This window comes from Salvia hispanica, chromosome 6 (genome assembly GCF_029641045.1).
Source record: "Salvia hispanica isolate PSC_SH4W2 chromosome 6, Shi_PSC_v1, whole genome shotgun sequence".
Taxonomy (NCBI): Eukaryota; Viridiplantae; Streptophyta; class Magnoliopsida; order Lamiales; family Lamiaceae; genus Salvia; species Salvia hispanica.
The window spans coordinates 20342862-20361438 of NC_142697.1; the positions used below are offsets into that span (position 1 = coordinate 20342862).

Below are 18577 nucleotides of genomic sequence, written 5' to 3' on the forward strand. Positions count from 1 at the left end.
TCAAAAAAATAATTGAATGTTCAAAACTTATTTATTTAATATTTGTAAAGGATATGTTGCTCCGACCATCTCCTCAAACTCTACACGATGTATCGTGATTTAAAAGGAGTATATAATCTTTGATAATGATGAGTCTCCACCTCGGGAAGAAGCTGGAGTGTCGACGGCGAGCGACGATATCATAGATCTGGATTGATATGTTTTAGTTTAGTTTCTAGAATAAGATTCTTGTTTTCGTTTCTTGTTTTTGTTGCCAGTTTTCAATTCAATTTGTTAATTTGCAATTGCTTATGTTAATGGAATTGGTTTATTATTGTTTATTTCAATTTATTTCGTTTCTATCTCTCTTATTTTTGTAGATCTGCAAGATTCCTTATTTTATGCATTTATTCATGATTCAAAACGTATTGGGGAATTCTATAAGATTTTAATCACTTATTCGAAGAAGAAATTGTTATATTATAATTAAATAATTAGCTTTGAGATTTTAAAGAAAAAAAGTATTTTTAAAATAAAATGACAATATTAAATAAACCAAGAAAAGTGTAAAATAGTATAAAGATATTATAAAAATAAATCATGGTTAAAATCTGATATGATAATTAACGCATACAAATATGCTAATTTATAAATCTATTTAAATTTTTTATAATATTATTTAAAAGTATAAATAAAAAAGTGATCCACAATAAAACTTAAGAGTATCAGAAAAAAGCAAATAAATAGCATTTAGTTACAACAAAATGCATAAAATAGGGAATCGTGCAAACATGGAATAAAATATTTAGTAAAAATAATAAAAATATCATGTAAAAAAGAAAAGTAAAGAATTACTACTACATTTCTCTCGTCTTGTTCTGCACGTCGACCTCCTTCGTGCTCATCCTCCCCGGAGGCCGTCAGCTACCGCCTGTTCCGGGGGTCGGCTGCGCACATCATGTTCATGAAAATCATACTTTCAGATATGGCCATATACTCTATCGGTAGTACAAAAAGTATGGAAATATTTGATGCTGAAATAACCACACATTCATGTATATACTTGGGACAGAGACGAAAAAATAAGGAGAGGAGAAAAATCATTTATGGTATATTTAGAAGACACAGACGGAAGAAATAAGGAGAGGAGAAAAATCATTTTATAGTATATTTATTCTCAAAGGGTAAATATGTATTATGCTAGTTGATTTAAAAGTATTTGAAAATCATGAACCGGCTTTAAGCATGAATTACCTAAAATATCCAATTACGTACGTAGAAATTATTTACGTTTATCACTACTCAATAATTTATTTGAATCAATAGTGCAAAACGTCTCATGTTTATTATAATTTTTTTGGCCCCAACACCTCTTAATTTTATTGGGAGTACTTTGTTTAGGACCACTTTTGTAGAACTAGAATTTGTGCAAAATTATCTGTATTAGTGCGAGTATTAGACTATTAATAACTAAATTGATTAGTATATGAATATATATTTCATATTCATTCCCTTTGTCCCATTAAAAAGAAAATATTTTTCCTTTTGAATTATCTCAAAAAAAGAAAATCTTTTTAATAAAGGAAACAACATTTTTTCACTTTTCATCTCTCTTACTTTACTTTTTCTTCGTTAACTCACAAAACAACACTAAAAAAATCATATGTCAAAAAATAAATATTTTAATTTAATGGAACAGAGGGCGTATTATCTAAGAATTTTACTGATTATATTCAATTGCAAGTGCTCCAACTAATAGTATTATTTCAAGTCCGAATTCAATTGTGAACCAACAAATAATTAATGTTGCAAGTGTTGAATCTAATACGAAAAACATAAATAGTGATCTGGACTACGAAAACAATTATCATCTTATGTGCCGTAAAAGTTGTGCGGACATTACATTTACAATTAAATATTTTAATAATAATAATAGTACGGAGTATTTATTTTTAAAAATTTCAGCCCCGGCTTGTTTGATTTCCTGGATCCGTCACTGCAACTATGTTATATTTCTGCTAACTATTGAATGGAAGGATAAAATCTTCAATTTTGTAGAAGAATGGTGGAGATAGATTATGAAGAAAAATGAAGATTGAGTTTCTCGATTGAATAAAAAAACAGTAGTGGAACGGTGTTGACCGAAGGTGAGGTAATTTGACGGAAGAGGGGCACTCACAGTCGCTCAAAACTTTTCCCTCAACATATCAAATCTAAGTAAATATATACTCAAATCTTCAAACTATAATTTTAATTTTTATTTAGGAAGTGTATATAAATTTCAAAATTTTAACTACTCCAATAATGCTAAATTTTGAATTATTCTTTATTTTTTATTTAGGAAGTGTACATAAACTTCAATCACGTAATATTAGTTTGTTTAAATATAATTAAATATAATGAATTGACCTTTATTTAAATAATACTATACAATATTTTTTAAATTCTAAACTTATAGGTGATTTAATAGTCAATCTTAATTTTATTTTTACAAAATATTATTGAATCTGGAATTTATATTTATAAAAGTAACAAATCAATTTAATTGCATGAGTTCTTAGAGCATCAAATTAAGATTTGAAATTTATACATCTTTTATTTTATAAATGGACAAAATGTTAGAGAACAACGATTTAAATTCTTGCATGGTGTCAAAATAATAACTTTTTTAATTATTAGAAAATTAATAGTTATGTTTAACAATAAAAAAAATTTATTTAGAAAGATAACAAGTACAATATTTTACAATTTAGAATTTTAAATATTACTATTTAATAAAAAAATAATTTGATGTGAATAACTATACTATTTTGTTTGACGATAACTCTAAGAAATTAAGTATATAAATGCATGCATTTGTTTTTTTTACTTAGAAGTTTAATAATTATTTAATACCAATAAAATAATTTGATGTGAATGACTATTACTATTTCGTTGAACGATAACACTAAGAAATTAAGTATATATTATATACGTGCAATAATTTTTACTTATGATTTTGAATTTTTGTAATTATTTAATACTAATAAAATAATTTGATGCAAATGACTATTATCCTTTCATTAGATGATACAAGTAGAAATTAAGTATTCCATATAACATATGTATATTTCTGCCGTGGCAATATCTTTATTTGTGATTGCATACATTTAAGGTAAAAGATTGTAATTTGATGAGTTTGACTTTTGTGTTTAGATAAAAAAATATTAATTTGACATGATTATCTTTCCTTTTATATTAATTGAAATATATTCATTTATTTAATTATTATTTAATTCAAAAAAGGGTATATTAGTCCATATAATAATTTGGATTATGGCAAAGTGACATAATACCCTTATGGCTTGGAGACATTATGTCTCTAAATCACTACTCACTCTGTAAACTACAAAATTAATGAGAAGACCTAATTTTGTGGGAATTTATAAACATTTAAAAACTCATTTACAAATTGGTTGATTCTGCCCAAGTGCTTCAGTAACTTAAATGCATTCACAAAATTAACAATTACTACTAATTTGCTATTTCCTACTATTAACTGTTCTCTCTATTCCCATTTCCCACTAAGTTAGATTCTTTTCTTTTTTTAAAGAAAAATTTTAATCATCCTTACTTTTTTTCGTTTCCTCTTTTACTCTCTGTGTGACCACAGGTAAAGAATTACCATTGAGATTTCCTCAGTTTTTTTCTCTCTTCTGAGTTGTTTTGGGATATAGTAAATGTGTCACGCCATAATTGGCTAGCTACCATATTAATGTATTTTTATATTTAAAATTTTGTTATTTTGCTTGTAGATTGATCATGTAAAGCAATTATACTACTATTGTTTTTCTTCCGCTTATTTTACCGTTTTCATTTTAGTCAGATTGACGCTTGATTGTTCTTTAAAAAATTTCACTGTTTCATAGTACTAGTAAATAATACACTAGGGGTGTTTAATTGCCAAAATTAAATCCCATGATTAATTATATCATGTTTGGTTCATAAGATTGAACCCTACAACTTAATCCTAGATGGATAGTCTCATGATTATTAGTCATTGCAACCGAACGCCACCTAGTAGTACCATATAGTACTATAACATTTTCAATATATTTATTTAACTATTTAGATTCATCAAATTAGGCTATTAAGTAAACTATTGGCAAAATACGAAATAAAATAGTGAGTGAGCCAAACAAAAGTATAGAACAATATGTATATCGCATACAAAAATAGCGTGTGATGGAATGATAAAAAGTAGCAAAAGAAACTTAAAAATTGATTTGAGTTAGCATAAGAGAGAACATAACACAAAACAGAAGAGAACAACACAAACTTAAATATCCTTTCATCTATGGAGGTGAAGCAATCCAATTCCTTGAGCATTTGGTTTGACAACACAATATCCAGCTCTTGAGCAAGATCCCACCACCCCTCTCCGGCTCCGCCACCGCCTCTCCAACTCCGCCTGCTTTTGCCGCCTTATGATGGCGCTAAGCCTCTCCCTCCTATAATTGGCGTTCAAGGGAATCGGCATGGCTTCCAGCCCCATGAGCTTCCCCACGACCCCCGGTTTACACCAAATAACGCTCTCCCCTCCCACCACCGCAGGCAGCCTCCGCATCTTCTCTGCCTCCATCTCCCTCGTGAAGGGCGACCGGTACATTCCCTCCTTCCCATCCAGAGAGAACCGCGGATACTCATCCAATGCCTTTCTCGCGCTCCTTAGAATGTCGCAGCTGCTCACGCACGACATTCTCTGCAACTCTACCTTGCTCTTTCCACTCTCCATCTCCAACCCCAGGATCATCTCCTCCAAAGTCGGTTGCCTTTCTCCCTCCAGAATGGAGGTGGAGCCCTCTCCGATGCACAAGTTTCTCAACCCTTTCTTCATCTTCACACCTACAAACTTGTTCACAACATACAGCTGCAGCTCATTCACCACCTGCACTCTACGTGAAAATCAGTGCATAATGAATGGTGGATCAGTAACAGAGCATGAATAAATGCTTTAAAAGCAGTCACATGAAGAGAGAGAGGGAGATGTATCACAAGTTTCCCAACTCCCACTCTTGAAAAAGAAAAGCTACCCTCAAGATACTTAAGGGCCCTCATTTATAGCAGTTTGTTGAATGACTTGATGACTAATAAGTTTTTGAGTTTCAAACCACTTACCATAATACATTTCAAATAAATTCACCATTATGAATATTCAATTCTTGCCTCCAAACCAGATCGACACCGCAATGACTAAATGAAGAAATGGGTTTCGTGTAGTATCTATTAAGGAAGCTGGACAAAATTTCTCCCCTCAGAAGTCCATTGATATAGAAAAATATAATTAGAGGAGAAAGCTTCAAAGATAGCAATGCGATCCAAACATATATCGGGTGATTGTTGAAAACTACATGTCTGATGCCAACTGGAAACTATGTTGGTTCCAAAACTATAATCATCATATGCATGTTCATGCTAGCAACTGAGTGAGACCCACACTAACTCTATTATCGAACGCGCTTATCAGGACAACGTGAAACACACAACTTGTTTGGAAGAGGGGTACGATGGTTAGGGCATTATACATAACAATCAGAAACACCACCTATGTACATACAGACAAAGTTAGATGTCAACTGTCAAAACATGTCATCATGCTGGAGCTTCATGAGCTTTGACGAACCGGCCCTTCACTCGCTTCCTAGTATCTGCTCTTGCTTTTCTGGACTCATATCTTATATGTTTGTCGTATCTACACATGAATGTCATGACAATATCAGAACAAAATGGCCAGGGATTTCATATTTTCTTAGTGGTGAAAGAGAATGAGAGGAAGTAGTTAACCTCCTTGTTTTCTTCTTTTCCTTGTATCGTTGCATAGCGTTGCCTCTATTCTTTGCCAGAAGCTCGATGTCACTCTTTGACATAGCTGCCATACTTTCGCTTGCCAATAGAATAGACTGATTTGTGAACTGCAAATCTTTCGAACCACCTAAGGATTCGGGTTTGGTTAAACCGGAACATGGTGGCCTTGATACAGGTACATTATTACTCTCTGGTGTGCAGGCCCCTGACATGGAGTCTGGTTATTGGCAGCATTCTGCATTATAAATGAGACCAAAATCTAACATAAAAAAAACTTTAAGCATAGAGAATACAGGACTGTAAGACAATATTATTTCTGCTTCTTCCACCACTTATTCGCAGCTCCCATCACAATAATTGACAAATATGAACATTTTTTGGCCACTAGCAAGCATATCAAAGTCCAAGATTCTGAGAAACTACGATTTGGCAGTCACATCCAGATTTTGTGAAGTTCTTGCATGCGCTCGTTGCAGATATCCTAATATAAAACTCATAACCAGATGACCTTACAATGTGGATAAACAACAGGCCAATAATGTAATGATTAATCTTAGAAAAGCAGAACATGGTATATCTTTTTAGTATAGTATTGATGAAATTAGATGAACTATGAAGAGTCTTTACTTCTCAAACTAAAACCGATACGTCCTAATCTAGGATGCCAATAGCCAATAGCCACCACCAGCCAGAAATCTGGACTAAAATGAACGGACAGGACGGACATCAATGTCTACTTATTAGGATCAATTATGAATCACTAAAGGACATCAAAGTTAGATGAAAGGGTTCTGAAGTAAAAATGCTTACGTGAAAGGGGATTATATCTTCCTTGGCAACAGAACAGTTCACTCCAGAGATGTCCACCACTCTTCTCTTTGCCAATGATGCTTCCCCATAACTTTTCATAGTGTACATGTCACTTCCTCCAAATTCTAGTTCAACGGGGCTAGACTCCTCATGGCCCCTCAATTGTCCCAGATTGAAGTCCCATATCTGCAGAAGCGAATGCAGCATATTTATCAGCAAAGGAAGAACAGGATAGGAAAGAAAGCATTTGATAATCAGCACTAATGGTCTTTCATTTTGAAAAACACTCCCCACCCTCCAATTTTGCATTGTTGGAACTTAGTAGATTTTGTACAAAAACAAGGTCTTATCGGCATGCCATCATAAGTCTGAAAGTTGGTTTATCAGAATCAGATACCTATTTAACTGGAGAAGGGAAAGAAGCAAAAGTAAAAAAGGCCGCCTGCATGCGCTCATCAGAAAGCAGCTAGGAGAGAAAGTAGTACAAACTCAGCTTCAAAAGGGGATTTGCAAGAAAGGTCTAATACGGGCAATGGATTTGCAACTCAGCATGTTGCGCGCATATGTCTTGCCTACGACTACGAGCTTAGTTTCTGCCCAAACATTGCAGACTAAAAACAATTCACTAGCGAAGACAAGAATTGAGTTTCACATTATGTGAAGAATGACGAGTGGAGTAACATATACCACAAAATCCTCAAACATTTTGGTGCATTTCCAGAAATGAGTCGTGCAATAACATTTCATTGATCTTCCTAAATTCGAAACTTTAAATCCGAAATTCTCGAATTGCAAGCATTGAAAAGTACTAGCACATTGCAAAATAGTCCATATATCATTGAATAAGTTGTCAAAATTGTTTATGAAATGATCGGGGAACATGAAACATACATGCAGTGGTGGTGTTGTGATTGGGCGGCGTGGGCATCAATAGCAACGACGTAAATTCCTGTTGCACATCCTGTTCGCGCCTCGGCGTCCCCGGTTCTAAATCCTCCCTATCTCCACCACAGCCGCCATCAGCTAACAATTCGATAAGCTGCTGCAGAATTCTTCTTCTTATCGGGAACCATGAGATCGTCCACTCGTAGGGCTTGTCGACGGACAGCCCGAGAAACTGTCGCCGTCCGTCGAGCAGCGGAAGGACGCCGGCTGGGCGGCGCAGCTGTCACAGATCTGGGAGCGGAGATGCTTCTTGGAGAGGGCGTTGGCGGAGTGCACCTGCTGGTCACACCACAGGCAGAGCTGAGCGGTGTCCGCGCGGCAGTACAGAATCGCCTGCCTCGACCCGCAGAAATCACACCAAACCATCGCAACACCAATACTACTCCTATTTGATTGATGGATTAAATATTTTGTAGTACTACTATAAGATTTCCACCAAAACTTCCCAATATGGAAATAAAGTTGTTTTGATGAAATTGGTAGATTTTTCATATGATTAAAAGAGTGTTGGTGGCAGAATTTTGCACTTTATGGGAAGGTAGGTGATGATAATGATGAAGGTGTAGTTATTTATTTATATTCATTTCATCACTCCACACATTGACTAATAGATTAAAGATTAGTATTTTTAAATTTTAATTAAGTTTAGAAATATCCTAATTTCTATTAATGGAAACCTCTCTGTGCAAGTTTGTGGATTTGTCTGGTGTACGGAGTAGACGACTTGTAAAATATCTTAACCTTTTTGCTGACCTGGCATGGGCATCTTTTTCTTTTTTGCCTTTTACCGACATTATTTATCTTCACTCTTCAACCCATACTTCCTTAACAATGAACATGTGGAAATAATGGCATTTACCACCGGCCATATCACATGTCACTTATAAACTTAAATCTTATAACCAAATTTTTAACAATGCTGACACTTTTTTACAATTATGAAACAATCATAAAACTTTTTTTTTTTACCAACATGAAATAATGATGACACATTTTGTACTTCACATAGATAAAGAGTTAAACGCCGTTTAAACACATATAACGGAATGTACTAAATTAAAAAACGTATGAACTTTTTGTATTAATATAAAATAAAAGTGACACATTATGTATGGGAAATGTATTTACCCCTTTTTTATCGAGTACAATACAACTGAGCAATTAGAGTAGAGAAATCTTATTGAAGAGTTCGCATTAAGTCCATAATAATTATGTTATGGGTGGCTGTCCCATTTAAAATGTGTCTCCGAGCACAAGCAATTGGTTGGATGTACATTGATTAAGCAATTGGACTCCCAACTATGCGAAATATGACAACCACTTATATTATTACATATATGGTTTGAAAGGGGAAGGATTAATAACGTGACGGATCTAGCTAGCAATACAAAACTTGCATGTCAAAACAAACAATAAATAAAATATTTAAGTAATTACATTTTCATCAATTCAATGCAAGAAATAGTAGCAAATGTTTCCTTCTCGAATATATACAGATAGTCTTTTGTAATATGAGATCGACTCAATCTCACTTTCACCAATTTCAAGTTCGTTGAATTCCTATTGCTTAATACAATATTTTTCAACCGTTATGAAATGCTTCTATGAAAATGGGACGGAAGTAGTATGATACAAGTGCATTGTAAATCTGTTATTCTTGGCATCAATAATCCAGTAAACCTGAATCACAAGGAAGAGAGAAGAAAGATATAGATTTTGTCAATAGAGGCCCAGTATGAAAAGTGGGCTATGAAAAAGTGAAAAATATGTGTGGTACTCTACCTTTGTAGTAGTACTATTTCTTTTTCTAATAGCAAAATTTATTTTCTCCGGCCTTTTCCAAAAGTCTAGCCCTGTATGTCAAATCAATTACTATCACTCAATTTTGTACTCCCTCCGTTCCATAGTAATTGAGGCGTTTCTTTTCGGCACGAAAATGAGTTAAGTAAAGAGAGAATAATAAAGTGGAAAATGAAAAAAGTAGTGAGATGAAGAGAGAAAAAAGCAAGAAAGAGTAAAGTAGGTGTGGAAAAATATGTTGACTTTTGAGAAAATGACTCTGTGTTACTATGAAACATACCAAAATGACAAAATGACTCTATTACTAAGGAACGGAGTGAGTAGATCTTAGGGAAGCAAGTGGTTGAGAACTATCTTAAAATGAGTTTGGGTTTAGGTTGACAACTTATATATTTTGTGTCACCAACTGATATGCTTTTTACTTCCAAGTTTCAATTGATAAGTTCTCAAAATTTTTATTTTAAGATAGTTTTAATTGAATCACTCTCTATTAAGGAAATGAATTGAAAAGCAAAAAGATACTATATTTTGGAATTTTATACTGCAATTTTATGAATGAAGTTTGAACGCTAGGCTTTAGGTCCAATTCAACTTGGTGTTAGAGCCTTAGAGGGATATGTCTATGTATAGTTTAAAACTACAATATCAGTATATCTTAAAGAATTGCTTAGCTCGAAAGTGAAACTTTTCGAACTAAAAGTATGAGTGGTTCAAATATGTAGAAATGCTCCTAAAAGGTAATATGAGATTTATTAGATAAAGAAAATAAGAAGTGGAAAATGGGAATAATTGAAGAGGGGGGGAATGGGCGAGGGGAAATATATGGAATGAAAGAGAAAGGTGTTAGTCCATGTCTTTGATGTCAGAGTATTCAGTGAAAAAGAATCAAAAGATTCCTCCTTTTCTGATAACTCCCAATACACATATTCCGCCATCTCGTGATTACCTACTCCTTGCTTTTTCTTTTTCTTTTTCTTTTTCTTTTTTTCTTGTTTTTTTAAGTAATTTTGTTAGAGTTATATACGCACACAGTGATCTCGGGTCAAACCCAATATGAATCCGGATTTGACGATTTTTTTAAAGTTTTCTTTTGAATGACTTCTCGGGGTCAAATGCCTCCCAATTTTCTGCCTATGATGGGAACGACAAATTAAGGTGGACGAAGGGGAACAATGAGATGGAGGTGGAGGATGTGAAATGTAATGAAATTATAAAAATATGATTGATTGATAAAAATAGTTCAAATTAATCCATTTATAATTTTAGATTCTTAGTGGGTCAATTAATATTTGGAATTTGTTTGAACATCTTAATCATTTATAATCTAATATTATAGTATTCTCTTTCAACACAAAGTTGATATCCAATCCAGGGCACATACCTCTTTGTTAATAACGGAATAAAATTAAATAAGTGTAAAATTTTATTTAATTAATTCAACTTTTAGGTGAAGTAAAATATTGATTATTGAGATTAATTACGAGATTATATGGGAGACAAAAAAGTGAGAAATGGGAGTGAGGAGGGTAGTGGTTTTGATTCTTTTGGAGATATGATATCTCACTCCATAACCTTTCACAACACAACTCCTACTTACTAGTAGTATGATTTTTCATGACCATCAAACTCCCACATAACATTTCCCCTTTGAAGAAATTAAAACAAAAATGGCAACTCCAAACATGGCTACTATTGAGAGATCCTTGCAAAACTGCTCCTTGAACCACCAACTCGCAGTGCCGGCGGCGGAGACGTTGGAACTCAATTCAGAAGCCACAGCCCTCCCTTTGCACTGGGAGCAATGCCTTGATTTAAAGGTAGTAGTAGTAGTAACAAAATATACAATCTTTTTCTATAAAAAACGAAATAAAATTAGTCCTACTATTATTGTTGATTAATAACAGAGCGGTGAGATATACTACATCAATTGGAAGACGGGCATGAAAGCGACGGAGGATCCACGGACGGTGGACTTCTCGGAGGAGGACAGCAGCGACGGGTCGTCATCGCCTTCTTCATCAACAGAGCAATGGGGTGGTCAACAAAATTGTTGTGATGAAGAAGAAGAAGAAAAGAGTGAGAATACTAATACTAATACTAATACTAATACTAATACTAATACTAATAATGTGGTGGTGGTGGCTGGATGCAAGGCCTGCCTAATGTACTACATGCTGCCCAAACACCTGCAAATATGTCCCAAATGTTGTGCTCAACTTCTCCACCTTGATCCATCCCAAAATGCACCCTCTTCTTGAAAACAAAAATCCTCTTTTTTCTCTTAATCAGCCAAAATGCATTCTTAATCTTGTATTCATTCTTTACATTTTATGATTTCTTGCATTATATTTTAATTTTCACGCATTTATTGTTTTTAAAAATTGGTACCAGTGTGTGTAGTAAGAGAAGTAGTGTGCAGATGAATATGGTTCAATGTTTGGGCCTTTCGGGGTATGAATACCGTTTGCTTATAAAAGGACTCTATATTTTCATGAAATCTGAAATGTATGTTATAGCAATGTGAGATCTTGTTTTTTCTCCACATTTTTTATTTATTTTTTCAATTCATTTTCAAATTATATTGACGTTGTAGATTATTTTGAAATACATCAAATTGAAAAGATAAAAGAGGATAAAAGCACCCGTGAGTTCGGATCTCACCCCCATTTACTCATATATTTATGTATTTGGTTGATTTAATTGATTATTCAAATTTGTAATTAATACTAAAATTTAATTAAAATTAAAACTCTGATTCCAGAAAACATAAACATACTTGAAATTAATAAATCCTTATTATCAATTCACAAAATTCAAGTATACGTTCTGAATTTGCTGGGGGGGAGTCAGAATTTGACAATCTGGACAACCTACCTCAAGCTATATATTGGTAAGGTCCAAATAACTTTTAAGGGTTTCAAGATTCTCGACCCAACGCATCGTAAAGGGACTTACCTTTGTTGTTTTTATCTATATTGGACCATTGGTCCTATTGAGCTACACCTACATCGAATCAAGTTTGATTTGCTATTTATAAGTTGGTGATAAAGTAAGTAATGCAGGAATCATGAGATAGATGAAAGTGTTACAATAGTTTGGACACTCTAGGAGGAACCACAACAGAGGAGCCAGCGGCTCGTGGCTCGGCCGCAGCTCCCTATTGCTTGTGCCACCAAGGCCGCGGCGGGGGGGTGCCCAAGGGAGAGCCACGACGGCGGCTCGGCCACGCCTCCCTATTGTGGCAGACGAGAGCCGCGGCTCCCCCTTTACCGATTTTTTTTTAATTTTATAATAATTTCAAAAATTATTTATAAATACCTCATTGCCAAAATACTCAATAATCCTATATAGGGTTGGGTCGATACGATATACCGTATCAAAATTTTTGTTTCCTTATCATACCGAAAATATCGATATGAAAGAATTTCATATCGTTATTGTTTCGAAAGTTACGGTATACCGTATTTCGGTATATACCGAAATTTCGGTATGGAAAAAAACTATACCGTTACCGTTTCAAAATTTCGGTATATCGTACCGAACTTCGGTATACCGTTCTGAACGGTATATCGATATTTCGTACGATATACCGAAATTTTATACCATTTCGAATACCTGTATACCAAAAAATATAATTTCAAAACCGAAAAATAAAACCAAAATTAATGGAGTATAATTTTAACATAATAAAATAAACATCGTCCACATCTTCATAATCAAAAAATATATAATTAAGTTATATGGATATATTATTATTACTATTATTATATTATGTTATTACTATTATCATCATCATCATCATCATCATCATCATTATCATCGGTATAAACGGTATAAACGATATGTATCGATAATTCGATACGTATTGATTTTCGATATATTTCGGTATACCGATAATATCGATATATATCGTATATTCGATATAAAACGGTATACCGCGGTATAAGAAAATTCATATCGTTATCATACCGAAAACTTTCGATACGGTATTGTATCGTACCGAAAGTTTCGGTATACCGAAAATTCGATATTTTTCGATATTTTTCAATACGATACGATCGATATACCGTTTTTTCGATATATTTACCCAGTCCTAATCCTATATCATTCAATTATAAATATGGGACTCTAAATTCGTGCGTTTTAAGCGCCGCTTATTAAGCATTTAAAAATTCACTAATAATTAAAGTCAACAATGTACGCAAACACCTTTTTTGAGTATTTTGCTGTTTCATAGAATAAAAAATTTTATAAGATGAAGTGAATAAAACATAAAAAAGAGTTGGCAGAAGTGCCGCATTTTGTTTATAAGTTTGTGCGTATTAAGCACCGCACGCCCTGCTGTGTTATTAACCACAGCAGGGGATCCGCCTCCTTAGTTAGAGATAGGGACCAACATATCTAAATTTTAGTGGAAATCAAGCAAGTGTTTGGACGGCTTGTTTTGTCTTCAAAGTTTTGTACTCTCTCTGTCCCATTAGAAATGAAACGTTTTTCTTTTTGGATTGTCCCATTAAAAATAAAACGTTTCTTAAAATAAAAATAATTTTATCTCTACTTTTCTCTCTCTCTTACTTTACTCTCTCTTCTTTAACTCACAAAACAACACTACATAAAATCTTGTGCCGAAAAGCGACGTTTCATATTTATTGGGACGGAGGGAGTATACAATATTTGGTATGTACGGTAGAGCAAGTGGTTGGACACCAAACATCTCCTAAGGAGTTAAGAGAAAGAGAAAAAAAAAATCTGGAAATAAATGGTCTAGTCCAAGGCAAATATATAAGAAGATAAAGGACTATGGAAGAAAAGAAAAAAAAAACAGAAAAAGAGGAATCTGTGCAGAGGAAAGAAGCCTACAATCCAACTTTGCAGAGAGAAAGAACTATAGAAAGAGATAGACCTAAGAGAGAATGAGATTAGTGAGCCAAACAGAGAACATGAGATTCTTTTCTTTATCCTCATTGGTGAATTCATTGTCTCAATCCATCAACATCTCTCTCCTTCACATCTTAATTTATACTATAAGTTTGTATAAACAAATAAGTATAAATAATACGATTTTTTTTTTTTTTTTTGAGAATTACGTCAAGTTAATTTGTGTCTATATATCTATATGGAGTATATTACTACTATGAATTACACTAATACAATGTGGCACTATCATTGAAGTTGGAGCCACTACATCATATACAGGCCGGCCCACTATATATGCTCTATATGAACGAGACCATTATGTACCACTTACCCACCACGTAAGGTGTGACAATATACTACACTACATGAAGATTACTCAAATTTTATTATTTGTGCAATGCCTCGTTTGGGATTTATATTAAAATACCTTTTTTAATGCTACTAATAATATACTCCAATTCTGAATCAGTAAAGAGGTGAACATATATTTCAACAACTTTCACGTGTTATAAAGATGCAGTACTTATTAAATGGAGTACATAATTATGAAACCTAGAAAAATAAAGAAACAAATGACACCTGACCTATATGTGGCCTAGAAGCTACACAATTCCCATCAGTTGGTGATGAAAATTTGTTCGGAAATTAATAGTGTAAATATTTTTGCAATGAAAAAATTATCAGTTTAAGATCATATGTTACCTGTGGTCGGGGTCAATAATCAACAACCTAATACATTTAATTTTCTGTTTTTTTGGTAGTAATAAAATTTGGATATTCTTCACTCGCAAGGCAAAAAAACCATCCAAATTTGATGTGAAAATGTTGATCAAGCATAATTCTTGTACCATGAAAACTTTGAATTGAAATTTAAAACTAGGTGGTACTAACTAATATACTACTCTACTACAATGTAGTAGCAGACATCTAAGCCCACTCCTTAGTAACACCTCCAGGCGTACAAAGGGAAAGGGGGCTATGAATTTATTGGGCTTCAACTCATGCTTCATCGGTTTTTGTTTTCAATCGACAGAATTGAACATTATTTATCAAAAGTTTTAAATTGATACAAAAACATACTATGTTTCAGTTCCAAATTAATTTACAACATCAAAAGGAAAACAAAATATTCGAAAATGTTGTTAAAATGCTTTAGAGATTATCTCGATATGATCTTAAAACAAAAACTTGTGAGAAATTGTATAAATGGGCTAGTTTTAATTTATATCCCAATATTCTATAATATTTTCAAATCTATCATAATCTTAATAAAATACTAGTAGTACAGTACGTATTAATTTTATGGAGCACTAATTTTCAAACTTTATCAAACCTATCCCTTGATTAAATTTACATCATCACATTAATGATATGGCATGCGGAAGAATTATGTAAAGTGAGGTAGACAAATTTTTTCTTCGCCAATATGTACATAAGCTTTTGGCATGCTGTGCCACCAATGTGATTGGATATTGAATTTGGTGATAAAATTGATATTTTATAAAGATTAAAATAGAGTTTGAAAATATTGAAAAATAAACTATAATTAATCCAATAAATTTAAATTTATGGGCTGGTTTTACATGGAACATTGTTACATTTATGTACAGTATCTTGGAATTTCGAAGAAACATACCAATATACACATGGTATGTTATGGTGATACGTGTATTTACCATAAAGTAAAGAAATTGGTAGCGTTTATCTTTAGAGCGATCAAAAATGGTCCCTAAACTATGGGTTTATCTCGAAAATGGTCCCTGGATTTTAAAAATATCACCAGTAGTCCCTGGACTAAGGGTTAATATCAAAAACGGTCCTTTTGCACTGTTTCGAGATGAAAATGCCATTTTGAGGAGTTTTGAAGGGTTTGGGTAATTTGGTCTTTTTAAAGTTTTAACATTTTAAATCTGATATTATTTCAGTTATGTACTAAATCTGATATTACTTCAAAATTATCATTCTTCTTCCCTTTTGTCATCCTTCACTTTGTTTCTTTATTTCAATATTAGATTTAATTTATAAAATTAAATTTTAAACTTTAATTTATAAATATCAATAAATTTTTTTAATTAAAACTATTAATTCATGGACACTATAAATATTGATTAAAACTATTAACTTTTGTTATTTAATATAATATTCAGCTGAATTGAAGAAGTACAGAAAAATAATATTGATCATGATGGAAAAATAAGAGCTATTCTATTTAGTCTTCGTTCGGTTGTTATAATTGCTTGTGATTGAATATTACGAAGTTGACTAAAAATTTTATATAGGAGTATTTTTGTTGAAATTTTCTAGTCATTTTGATTGTTTTCAAATTAATAAACGAAAATTATATTAGTCTTACATTAGATGCATATTTATTTCAGAATAAATCGTGTTATATGATCTATTTATGATTGAAGCTATTAAATATTGATTAAAACTAAGGCGTTGTCATATCTTATTGATTAAATATTAGACACTATCAAAAATTGATTATGACTATTAATTTTTGTTATTTATTAATTTTTATAATTATAAAAAATTTATTGATATTTAAAAACTAAAATTTAAAAATTAATTTTGTAAAATTAAATCTAATATTGAAATAAAGAAACAAAGTGAAGGATGACTAAAGGAAAGAAAAATGATAATTTTGAAATAATATCAGATTTTGTACATAACTGAAATAATAGTAGATTTAAAATGTTAAAAGTGTAAAAAGACCAAATTGCCCAAACCCTCCAAAACCTCTCAGAAGGGCATTTTCGTCTCGAAACAGTGCAAAAGGACCGTTTTTTATATTAACCCTTAGTTCAGGACTGCTGGTGATATTTTTTAGTCCAGGGACCATTTTTTAAGTTCACTCTTATCCTTATAAATATTTATCTGATAGCGATATATCTTTAGATTCCTATTTGGCAGCAAAAGTCAGTAGTTGAACTACTCGATCTTCTTGGCGTGTACAACTCATCAACTCAATTCAAACGTGCAGTTTATCCACCCATAAAATGTAGAGATACTAATTATCACATAACTGAACTATCGTAAACCACGGTCCATATCTTTAGCCATATATTTTTATAATTTAAAATACTATAAAAAAGGTAAAATCAAATAATGTGGTATGTGGTACAGATGTAAAATTATTGTTTGCCGCCCTAGCTATATCTTTCCGTTTTCGGATATAATCGCACCCAATACAATCACACGTTTATACTGTGACCAAAACAATACTGTCTACTATATCTCTATGCTACAACTAATTAAACAAAGCAGTTGCTTTATTTTATTTTGATTTATCACATTAAAGAAACCCATTATATTTGTCTAGAAATTATTGTTGGAGTCAATGTAGATTTAAGGAATAGTATTTGATGGAATAATAACTGATTATATTTTTTTTCTTATCTTTTTTGTTTGACTAATCAAATGAATTTATGCGCTCTCAGAGGTAATTATTTTATGAATTTATAATTTTATATCAGTGAAATTATGAAGAAAAAAAATTGAAGTAAGCTGTGGTTGGTTATTTGACTTTAGATCACCTTAATATCCAGATCCAGTCAAATTGAGTAATAATGAATTGCCATTTGGAGTAAGATATTGGTTGTGATATTACTGCTTGTGATAAATATTGTGAGGGACTATTCAACTACTACCATTTAAAAGGGAAAGGCAATTGAGTCATTGACTGTGTAAATTGTGGGTTGAAATAGCATCACTCTAGTGCTAATATAGTTTTGAGTGATTTAATTCGTGGCAATTTTATTTGACTCAACCATCTTAATCAGTGAATTTAAGTTCTATTATTGGTTAATTAACTGAAAAGTAAAAGATGTTCATCTGCCAATAACAAATGTAGCAGAAAGGTAAAATACAATTGCGTTAATTATGTTTTAAAACCATTTACTTTCTCTTCAGGTGATATTCACCTTGTTAATTTCTTATATCTGGATAATAGTAGTGAAATGTTTCTCACGTTTAAGAGTGTCAATATTAGATTATTAGTGCCACGTTTGCATCATTACCACAGAAAACTGAAAATATTTGTGAAAATTGCAAAAAAAGTGTCAAAATTAGATTATTGGTGCCACGTTTTTGTTTTGTTAATAAATTAGTTTCTTTCAGTTATTTATTAATATTATTCATTTCAAATGATAATTGCAAACATATTCTCATTTCTCGTATGCACCAATCCTAAATTCCTAATACTAGTACAATCTATTTTGATGAGGCATAGTGCACGGTACACCATGTCCTAAATAGTACGTACTACTACTTACTAATAAAA

At 32.4% G+C, this 18577-nt stretch overlaps 2 protein-coding genes and 1 pseudogene across 3 annotated transcripts; 1 reads left to right on the top strand and 2 right to left on the bottom strand.

The window, feature by feature from the left end:
• Positions 1–4209: 4209 nt before the first annotated feature.
• On the bottom strand, positions 4210–5103 carry LOC148923340 (uncharacterized). Its single transcript, XM_089060230.1, has one exon. It carries the CDS (start codon positions 4853–4855, stop codon positions 4310–4312), a length of 546 nt encoding a protein of 181 aa, XP_088916356.1. The 5' UTR covers positions 4856–5103; the 3' UTR covers positions 4210–4309.
• Positions 5104–5244: 141 nt separating this feature from the next.
• Positions 5245–8092, bottom strand: LOC125204200 (zinc finger protein CONSTANS-LIKE 14-like; annotated as a pseudogene). The gene is made up of 4 exons (XR_016132876.1): positions 7514–8092; positions 6634–6819; positions 5803–6058; positions 5245–5710 (listed from the first exon to the last, which is right to left on the bottom strand). The product of XR_016132876.1 is annotated as a zinc finger protein CONSTANS-LIKE 14-like (transcript).
• A 2858-nt stretch (positions 8093–10950) lies between these two features.
• Positions 10951–11897, top strand: LOC125203554 (protein CURLY FLAG LEAF 1-like). The gene is made up of 2 exons (XM_048101930.2): positions 10951–11195; positions 11283–11897. The coding sequence occupies exons 1-2, from the start codon at positions 11046–11048 to the stop codon at positions 11634–11636; spliced, it is 504 nt and encodes a 167-aa protein (XP_047957887.1). The 5' UTR covers positions 10951–11045; the 3' UTR covers positions 11637–11897.
• The last annotated feature ends 6680 nt before the right edge of the window (positions 11898–18577 follow it).